The following is an 11044-nucleotide window of genomic DNA, read 5'->3' on the forward strand; positions in this document are numbered from 1 at the left end:
GCTCCCCGGGAGGCCCGGGCAGTACCTTGGCACTCACCTGCTATCCAGCGGGTACTGAGCAGTGACCTTGCTCGAGCTCCGCAGAGGAGACCTACCATGCCGATTCGGGCTTCACGGATATCTTCTATCCGCAGTCGGCTGAGTAGGCTCAACGCTCGACAATGCTCGGAGGCTTTTGACTACTCCTTCACACGGCTTTTTGGAGCAGAGGGCCCCCACGAGCCAGCACCCATCAGAGTGCATGTGGTGATACCTCCGGCCCGAGGGGAGGAGGCACTTGATTCAGCGGTGCCCTTCTCCTTCCCTCTTGCGGCACTAGTGACCGGGAGTGGACTCTGGATCTCGCTCTTAGCATTCTGAAGACTCAGGCAGTTGAGTTTTCTCACCATGTGAGCGATCTGGAGGTGACAGACGTGATAGGCCGACTCTGGGAGCTGGCTCACTTCTTTGATTCCGGGAGTGCGGATGCCTCCGGGGTTCGCTACTTAGTGGTTCGCATAGTGGCAGACCTAGCACGCGACCCTGGATATGTATGTATACACGAGGTTGCTCTCTCTGAGCGGGAGGCAGTTGCCATGGGACACAGCCATTGGCGCCTGATCCGAGATTCTTGCAGCACACCAGGTGGGCAGATTCGTAGCCGCTCGGATGGAGACTATTCTCCATCCAAGCCACTTGCGAAGGCCCGCCGTATGGCTGAGACAGCCTCCACCTCAGCAGGTCATCCATGAGGATCATCTCATGGAATGTACAAGGCCTTGGCGGCGCACACTATGTACGCTATCGTGGATGCTCGAGGCAGGAGCTTCAGAGATGCCTGGTTGGGGGCAGTATTGATATTCTAATGATGCAGGAGCACCATTTGAGTGAGAGCAGGATTCGGAGATATGGTTCCGTGATGCCTGGCAGATGGGACACATTTTGGTTTGCAGGGTTTGGCCCCTTGGGTGGGCAGGGAGGAGTATGTATGGTCATTGCAGATGCATGGCGACAGGCCATTGTGGATCGCGGGGTCATTGTGCCGAGTAGAGCACAGTATGTTATTCTGAGGATGCATGATGAGCTCTTTAGCGTGCTCAATGTCTATGCGCCTAAACATGCTAGTGCCAGAGCAGAGTTCTGGAACCTTGTTACAAATGCATTGCCCGAGGCCGCACATTGGTGTGTTGGAGGAGACTTCAACATGCTTGAGGACCCGGCACATAGGGTGGGAGGCAGTCATGTTACCATGCACGGCAGGCACGCGAGGAGGTTAGAGAGGCAGAGGAGCAGAGACATGAGTTCTACTATCATCGCCAGGCCTCACAATGGACGCAGCTTGGTGATAGAGTGACTGGGGAGTTCTTTGAGATTATCGGACCCCGCCTTGCTCGGGCAGGTGTACGCCAGCTCAGGAGACAGGACGGCTCGTTAGCCACTGAGCCCAGGAAGATTAGAGCCATTGCCACTGAGTTCTATAGACACCTGCTCTCAGCGGAGCCAGCCACGGAGGCACGTGATGCTTGCAGACACACTGTGTGGGCCCATGTACAGAGGAGGGTCACAGATCGTATGCGCACAGTTCTAGGTGAGCCTCTTTGAGAGGATGAGCTGGTTGAGGCTTTGAGGGTCCTTCCGCGCCAAAGTTGCCCTCGGGAGGACGGTTTGACGCCAGCCTTTTTTATGCGTTATTGGGACATTTTGGGGCCAAGCCTCCGTAGGGGCTTTCAGTATGTTTTGGACACTGGGGTGATGCCACAGAGCTTTTCAGAGGGCTTGATCTTTCTTATCCCCAAGGGGGAGGGAGTGCCTGATGATATTCGGCAGTGGAGACCTATTACGATCCTCAATATTGTCTACAAGGTACTGGCCAAGGCCTTGAGTTTGAGGATCCAGCCCTTCCTTGGGAGTTGATTCATGCTACCCAGACAGGATTCGTCAAGGAGCGCAGTATCCTTGACAACATTTTCACCTTCTCGGAGGCGACGGCCCGAGCAAGATTTCTCGGCGAGGACTCCAGCTCCCAGTCCGGGGAGAGGACTTGCTCGATACTGAGTTTGCTGATGACACGGGATTATTTTTGCATGGCCAGGAGGCCAATCTTCAGAGGGCAGAGCAGTCGCTACAGGTTTTTGGGACAGCTTCGGGAGCATTGATCAATTGGCGCAAGACAGTGGCCTTTTGGATCAGTAGCGCTCCCACTCCGGCATGGAGCCCAGACCCGGGTTTTAGATGGATTCCTCCTGGCACAACAGTGCGGTATTTGGGATGCCAGATTGGACTTGATTTGTCACCTGAGCAGCAGATCGCCCCGCTTCTTCTGATTATTCGGAAGAAGCTTTTCTATTGGAGTACAGCTCGGCTATCCTTGGCTGGGAGGGTGGTGGTGACAAATCAAGTGCTTTTAGCGACCATGTGGTACATCACGTCTTGCTGGATCTTCTCGAGCTCTTGCATCAGCCAGGTACAGAGGCTGATCAGCAACTTTCTTTAGTCTGGGCGGGACGGTTAGCCAGCCCGGGCTAAGGTTGCTTGGGCAGTCATTACTCTTCCGCTGGCCCAAGGAGGCTTGGGCATTATAGATCCAGTTGATCAGAGTAGAGCCTTATTGGGGAAGCTTATTATTCGGGGGCTGCTTCCAGGCGCTAAGCCTTCGAAGGAGCTGCTTTTTCAGCGACTGCAGGCTAGGGCTCCGCCAGCAGGGGGCACTTGGGCACCAGAGATACGATGGATCTTCATAGAGATAAGGAGGACAGGCCTCAGTAGAGGATGGGAGGACAGATTTGCCTTGAGCATCCTACGAGCTTGGGAGCTGCTGAGAATGGGGCTTTCTCAGAGACCACCTACTTGTGATGAGGAGCGGGCCAGACAACCGCTCAAATGGAGCCCTGCGGTATGCACTGAGCAGGGTCATGTGCTGGGCTCTCGGCCTCGTCTAGCTTGGGGACCATTGGCGGCAGGCCCAGCACGCAGTTTTGGAGACTGGCAGGCCTTTTGCAGTCTCCCAGAGGAGGTTCAGGTGGAGAGGCTGAGTCACTTCAGAGGGGGGCTGATTATGCGGGATGACATTCAGGAGGCACTCACTGAGGAGTGGTTCACGCCTTTCGAGCCAGCGGCCCCACGATGGATGGGAGCCTTTACACACTTGGAGATCCTGATTGCTGTCAGAGCTTGCACTGAGGATGGGAGATGCCTCTACTATGAGATCCAGGATGAGGGCAGACTTCAGAGAGTGGAGGCGGAGTCGCCTTTGGTTGCAGAGTGCATCTTTCAGAGGATACGGGTAGTGGCCGCCGCTTCCCGGAAGTGGCATATTGATCCAGACCCTGCAGATGTGGACTCTGATTGGCGCATTTGGGCATATGATGCGCGCCCTTTGGCCCGGCTCCAATGGGACCCTCGCGAGTACGAGTGGCATGATCCTTATGCGTCCCCCGAGACCACAGAGATTACCTTTTTCCAGTACACTGTTCGGTTGGGGAGGCATATTCTGGCTGCGAGGAGGATGGTCTCTCCAGCCACAGCGGAGCATTGGCGGCTACAGGGACTCTCACAGGAGTTCCTGGAGGATTTTTGGGCCAGGCTTTGGGCTAGTAGACAAGGCACGCAGGATCTCGACTTTTCAGTGTGGCTGGTTGTTGCCCACAGGGGCTCTGCAGTTGGCACCTGGCTTGTCTACAATGGTCTTCCGGTGGCCTGTGTCCGATGCGGCCACCCTTTGGAGACACAGAGACACTGCCTATGGGACTGTCCACAGGCGCAGCAGATTTGGCTGAGGATGCTGTGCATTTTGGTCCCCCTCTCTTTAGAGGGCATGTATATGTGGGGTGCCGCTGCTTGGTCGACATCGTCAGTGCCTGCCTGCTCTGGGATACGAGACGGAGCAGGACAGCCAGGCTATCAGATTCATTAGGGGCCAGCCTTGCCTTGTTCCTTCATCGGACTTCTCGTCCGCCGTCTGGACACAGGAGAGGGATCTACGATGGGAGCTCCTCAGCAGCCTCACCATCTGGTTCACCTGGAGAGCCCGGTGTTTCAGGGCCTTTGAGGGGAGACTGGAGCCACCAGCAGAGACTGTTCGGGGGATTTGGCAGGAGCTGATCCACACCCTGCGCGGACAGTATGACCGCATCTGGGGCGACTCGGATGCGGCGATCTTGCGGCGCCAAGCCTTCCACACCACTTGGCGCAACGGCCCCTTCTATACACTACACGCGGGAGCCCCCCGCTGGCATTACAGGCCACCTGTTTTCCCCCCCTCCTATTGTATATGATATAGCTCTCAGTTTTTTGTACTGATCTTTGTACCCTTTTTGCACCTAGGGAGAGTCTCCCTAGCTGCCTTGATTGGATCTCTGCTCTCCCTTCTTATGAGCAAGAGAGGTTTTTTGTAGCCCAGTGGGCGGGTTTTTTTAACTAATGAAAGGATCTCTTCTCGGAAAAAAAAAAGAAGAAGATAGCAGCACGATCATGAAAATCTCCTAGCTGTACATCAGCCACACCACCATTATCTACTGCAGCCATTTGCACGCTATTTGCCTTCAAATATTCTTGCAAAAGCTCACCAGTAATTTGTAGCAAACGTGCAAACTCCGGAGAAGGTACCTGAGAACTTTCCTCTACATTCTCTCCAACATTCACCGGAGTGTAGCTTGCATCAACATCAAACCTTTGACGTTTTTGTTGCTCCGAGGCATCTGAAGCATAACCCACATCCTTCTCGATCATCTCCTCAATAAGATCCATGTTAAGGCTATTGGCAGCCATGCCACCAACAGCAGCAGCCAACTGCACCCTTGGAGCATGAATCAAAACCCAAAACTTGCCACAAGACCCTGCTGTGCGCCGAGAGGTCTCTCTCTCTCTCTCTCTCTCTCTCTCTCTCTCTCTCTCTCTCTCTCAAAACCCTAATTCAGCACCTTTTCTGTAGTATGTACAAGTATCAAACTGCACCCTTGGAGCATGAATCAAAACCCAAAACTTGCCACAAGACCCTGCTGTGCGCCGAGAGGTCTCTCTCTCTCTCTCTCTCTCTCTCTCTCTCTCTCTCTCTCTCTCTCTCTCTCTCTCTCTCTCTCTCTCTCTCTCTCTCTCTCAAAACCCTAATTCAGCACCTTTTCTGTAGTATGTACAAGTATCAAACTGCACCCTTGGAGCATGAATCAAAACCCAAAACTTGCCACAAGACCCTGCTGTGCGCCGAGAGGTCTCTCTCTCTCTCTCTCTCTCTCTCTCTCTCTCTCTCTCTCTCTCTCTCAAACCCTAATTCAACACCTGAAAACCCTAATTCAGCACCTTTTCTGTAGTATGTACAAGTATCACACTGCACCCTTGGAGCATGAATCAAAACCCAAAACTTGCCACAAGACCCTGCTGTGCGCCGAGAGCTCTCTCTCTCTCTCTCTCTCTCTCTCTCTCTCTCTCTCTCTCTCTCTCTCTCAAAACCCTAATTCAGCACCTTTTCTGTAGTATGTACAAGTATGAAACTGCACCCTTGGAGCATGAATCAAAACCCAAAACTTCCCACAAGACCCTGCTGTGCACCAAGAGGTCTCTCTCTCTCTCTCTCGCTATATTCCAGTCCCAGATTCATTTTCTAGGTGCCAGTAGTATCATCTTTATTTTTAATTTTCTGGGTTTTTTTATCCAGACATTGTATCAGATCCACCATGATGTAACTTTTGGTCTCATAGGTCATTATGGCCTTTTGAAGACGTTAATATAACATTTCATTTCTCTCTCTCTCTCTCTCTCTCTCTCTCTCTCTCTCTCTCTCTCTCTCCCCCCTCCCCCCCCCCCCCCCCGCTACTGTCACCGCCGCCTTCTCCCTGGGCCGCCCTTGCTCGCCGCCACTTTCTTTCCGCTGTTCTCTGTTCGCTGCTCCTCTCTCTCTCTCTCTCGTCTCTGTTCGCTACTGTCGCCACCGCCTTCTCCCTAGGCCATCTGGCTGTCTGATAGCCCCTCGTCCTCCCTTTTCCCACCCGCCCCCCATCACCTCCGCCAGCCCCCTCTGCGCCCCGTCCCGCCAGCCCCCCTGCCCTCTCTCTCTTTTTTTCGTAAAATGGTGTTTTATATTCTATGTAAAAAATGTACATCAGCCACATGGCTCACACAAAACCTATGGCCACAAAAAAACCCCCACAAAAGATCCTCTAAAGGATCATGACCATGCAAGCCTGTACACTAATAAGAAGGCCTCCTAGCCAAATAAGCATCCCAGATAAAAGCAGCAAAGATCAGCCAACCGAGCCGCCGTAGACCATAACGAAATAACATCTGCATCCAGTAGCTGAGCTGAGAGAAGAGAAGAAAACTGCCAAAGCAGCAAACCGCGGAGACGTAGAATGTGCCCATGTATTCCAGACAAGGAATCAAAGATGAACCCATTCCGTGTAGTCCAAATATGCCAAAGTCCTGTCCATCTAAGGAAATGGAATATCACAAGGTGACTGTCCGAAGTAATGACTTGAGGACAAATCCCAAATATCCACTGATGAGCCAAAACAGTAGACCTCTCTACTGCCTCCCAAACGCGAGAGACAAAAGACCAAATGTGATGGGCCACTAGACAACTCATGAACAGATGCATAACTGTTTCAGTGCATGTCGTGCAGAAGAAGCAAGAGGCCAATGTAATTTTACGACGGCTGAGCTGATCCCGTGTAGGTAACCCTCCCACCAACATCCTCCAAATGAAAACCTTACCTTGGTAAGGGAGTTTACACTGCCAACCACGCATAAGAGTTTTCTGCCACCATGATTTAGACTTGTGCAATCCCCACACCTTATTGGCCTTGGCTGAAACCCAATCTTTCTCTGATACGAGCTTATGATAGACCTGGTTAGCTGAAAGTGATGTCAAGTCACCAGATTTACATAGTGCCCAATCAAGCCAAGGCTGATCTGCAGATGGCCGAGGCAATGGAGTAAAAGGCTCAACTGCATGCATGATGTCAACCCATAGTGGCTGAAATGTCCGAGGAAACCTAAAGTGCTACCGAATACGACGAAACGAGTATGGCCAATCACCACCAGGTATCACAGCATCTCGGATTCTAACCAAGCCTAACCTGACCATGCGGTTGAGTCGTATGCGTGAAGCATCTCTGTCTGGCCAAAAAATGACACGCGACTCCACAAATGTTTCGAACTGCAAAGAGTTCAAAAGTAGTCTTTCATGACCAGGATCCCACCGAGCCAATAGTAGAACTTCATGCCAAGAAAGGAGAATATGCGATAAAATGTGAGATGAGCGAATACGGACAGGATGAGCCGCATTCACAATGTCCCACCATGAAGCCTGCACACGTGTTCGTCCATGTGACAATCCCTCCAACTCAATCAAGTCACGAGCCATGAATACCCAAGGCTGCTCCTGCAAACACATATCCTGAAAAAGGACCCACCTACGCGCCACCTTATGCAAGCAGACATGCAGTAAAGCAGCCCCACCCATTCTTTTGGGTGTCGTAATGTGATTCCAAGCTATCCATGTTTGACCCATAATATTTCCTTGCCTCTTCGACAGCATAAACCGAATGGGAGCAACCAAACGGAGAAGAGATTTGTGCGTCCAAGGTAGCAAAGGCAAAAAATAGGAAATCATGCTAAGCATAATAACCTCAGCTACCTTAACCCTCACGTGCATAGGCCACCCTTGAGCTTTCCAATACACAAATTTATCCGAGATCCGAGCAGAAATCCAAGCAAGAAGCGCTTGGGGGTCCACATCCACACCCACCGGATACCCAAGATGACGAACAATGTCTCCTGTATGCACCACACGGCCTTGCCACCCTAATGCCTCAAGATCAAATTCCGTGCATACAATGAGGGCTGATTTTGTTGAATTTATTTTCAGCCCAGAAGCCAATGCAAAATTTTTCCAAGCTTCCATTGCTCGATCTATATTGGCTTTTTCGGCCCTGAGAAACATAAAAGTGTCATCCGCAAGGGCTTGAGCAACCAATTGCTTGCCATGAGGGAGATGCAAACCAACCACTTCATCATGCGATGCCGTAGCATCTAGGCGAGATAACATAGGATGAGTGGCAATGGCAAAGAAAAGAGGGCTAAGAGGACAGCCTTGCCGGAGAGAACGGGTAAGAGAAATACCATCCAAAAGTCCCCTGCCCTCTCTCTTCGCTACTATCGCCGCCGCCTTCTCCCTAGGCCGCCCTTGCTCGCCGCCGCTTTCTCCCCGCTGTTCTCTGTTCGCTGCTCCTCTCTCTCTCCCTCTCGCCTCTATTCGCTCTACTGTCACCGCCGCCTTCTCCCTGGGCCGTCTAGCTGTCTGATAGCCCCTCGTCTTGGTGCGAGGATAGCCTTGCTGTGGCGCTGAAGACAGAGGCAAAGAGAGAGAGAGCCTGGTGATTGGCGCAGCAGAGATGCAGGTACAGAAGAGGCTGCAGGTCTCTTGGGTGATGTCTAGTGTGGGCATCTGATTGAAGCAGCAAGGGAGGGCTGCTGTTAGGAAGGGACTGAGAAGATCAAGCTTGGGCTAGATGTCTGAGGATGCTACGGTGAGCAGTGGTTCGTGGTGCTGAGGATTGTGCAAGGCTCTGGTGGTTGGTGAAGCTGCTGGTCACGACATACAGAGAGTGGGAGCTGCTGAGTGAAGGTTAGCTGGTGTGGGCGCCTTCTGGAGAGGAGTAGCTGGTCTTGTGTGGGCGATGATTGCAGGCAGTGCGTGAATGCTGACCAGAGAGGGAGCCTTGGGTTTTTGTGTGTTGGATGCAGTAGAGGTGCTGATGTGTGGGCTGGAGACAGTGGGGCTCGCCTACGACAATTGGCAGGTAGCAGCTGGGGACAGAGAGTAGCCGAGCTACAGAGAAAGTGAAGAAGGGTTGCTGGTGTGGGCGCCCTCTGGAGATTACAGGGACCGGGAGACAGAGGCTTGGTTGTCAGACGCAAGGGTATATTCCCTTGGCAGTAAATCCTGGCCAGAGTCCTGGTCTTTGGTGTACTTGCTGAGTTTGTACATGGTTGATGCTGTATATGTTTTTTGCTGAATGATCATCTGTTCGTTGTGGTTTTGAGCTGTCTTTATGGTGTGGGTGGGTGGTGCATGTTGAGAGAGTGTTCCAACCGCCGGTGGCTGGTGGTGCCCCGTTCGTGGTAGTGTTTCCAAGTTTGGGAGGTGGAAGAGCTATAGAGGCAGGTTCTTTCTTCTTTTTTTCACCTCACATCCTTCTGGTGCCCCCACTGAGGATTGCTCAGGGATTTCTCTTACGAGGGTGTATGCCCCAGAGTGAGAGATTGAAGGAAGGTGTTTTTGGGTTTTTTTGGGATTGAAGGTGAAGTTTTGGGATCAAGATGATGTCTTATCCAGAGTTTTATGGTGGTCCGAATGAGGATGTGGCAGATTTTTTGGTAAGGATGGAGGTTGCATGTATAAGCAACCATATTAATGAGTCGGTACAGGTGTTGCGGCTGTTGAGCATCTGTTTGAAAGGGGATGCAAGGACCTGGTATAGAGCCTATGAGGAGTCATTGAGGGTTGCTGTTCCACGCATTGAGATGACTGAGGATGGATTAAAGACAGCACTTAGCAACAGGTTCAAGAAAGTAGAAGACCCCGACAAGGTTTGGCATGAGGTGCAAGCTCTGACACAAGGTGAGTTTGAATCAATAGATGATTATATGAAGAAATTTTCTTTGCTATGGGAGACTCTATGCAGGGCTTTGGGAGAAGATCAGGTACCGCCTGATATGATGAAGAAGAACAAGTTTGTAGCCGGGCTTAAGAGGAGTATTCGCTGGAAAGTGGAATTGAAGAAGCCCAGGTCTTTTGAGGATGCGGTAGAAATTGCTAAGTCAAAAGATTGGAAACTGCAGCGGATGAATCAGTTGGGGATGATTCCAGTTGTAGCACAGCCGGAGATTCGTAGAGTGGAGGCTACACCCAGAAGCTAGTCAGGGAGTACCTATGGTTTCTGCACGTTCTGATGAGGGATTACGACAGGATATGAAACAGATGGTTGATCTTATGAAGAATTTGAGCTTAAATTTAATGGGAAGTACAGGTGGTGGACGTGGTAGGGGCCGTCATTTCATTCCTACATGCTGGAACTGTGGTGAGCTAGGTCATCTGAGTACAGATTGTGATAAGCCTCAACGTATGGGTGGTGACATGTACCCACTACCTTCACAGCTACCTGACAGCTCAAATGATTATGGTATTCATATCAGGGATCAAGCAGGCCCCAGTGGAATTACAGCTGAAGAGAAGGGTAAAACTAAGGTGATAGATGTGGTCACCCTTGAGAAGACGAAGGAAGCAGAAGCTGATGTGATGCCTTTGGGGAAACGGATGCCACAAGAAAGGGAAAGCAAGGATGCTGCAGGGCCCAACAAGAAGAAAGGTAAAGTGAAGGAAGGAGAGGATGTGAAGGTCAAGCAGAAGCGGAAACCTCGTAGGAAGTTTCAGGTAACTGATTTTCCACTAGGGGGTGGGCAGGATAGCTACAGTTTACAGGAGGACATGGCTGAAAGGAAGGCTAACATTACTTTTGGGCAATTGATAGAGTTAGCTCCCAATTTGAAGCGTCAGTGGAAAAGACTTGTGAATCCAAGAGAGAAGGAGCCGGCCAAAGGGATAGTGACTGTTCTATCTGTCCAGGAGTTGCCTGATATATGTCCTGTGGTGAATGTTTGGTATAAAGGGAAGAATCTGGGAGAGGCATACATAGATGGTGGAGCACAGATTTGTGTGATCACATTAGCAGCTGTGGAGAGGCTTGGTCTTAATTTTGTTGAAGCGTCTGGATTTCGTATTCGGCTGGCAAATCATCAGAAAGTCAAATGCTTAGGTATGATCAAGGAGTTAGAATTGGAAGCTTTTGATGTGAAGGTGCTTGTGGATTGTCATGTTATGCCTGCAGGAATGGGTGCATTCCCCATTATTTTGGGAAGACCATGGCTGAGAACAGTGAAGGCTGTGCAGGATTGGAGGAAAGGGGTCATTACTCTGTATGACAGGAGAGGGGATAAGAAGCAGTTTAATATGGACAACCAGAAGCCTGTCAATGATGAAGAGGAGAGTGAAGCTGATTCGAGTGATGAC

General features: G+C 51.2%; 1 protein-coding gene across 1 annotated transcript in view; it reads left to right on the forward strand.

Moving 5' to 3' along the window:
• Positions 1-1551: 1551 nt before the first annotated feature.
• LOC147614905 (uncharacterized) overlaps positions 1552-11044 on the forward strand; it is a 10587-nt gene continuing 1094 nt past the window's right edge. The window contains exons 1-2 of the mRNA XM_086780001.1: positions 1552-1567; positions 2622-3670. Coding sequence (XP_086636127.1) covers positions 1552-1567; positions 2622-3670 — 1065 coding nt within the window. The remainder of the gene's footprint in view (positions 1568-2621; positions 3671-11044) is intronic.

The sequence above is a fragment of the Cibotium barometz genome, chromosome 41, assembly GCF_041138505.1.
Source record: "Cibotium barometz isolate CiBa-2024 chromosome 41, ASM4113850v1, whole genome shotgun sequence".
NCBI lineage: Eukaryota > Viridiplantae > Streptophyta > Polypodiopsida > Cyatheales > Cibotiaceae > Cibotium > Cibotium barometz.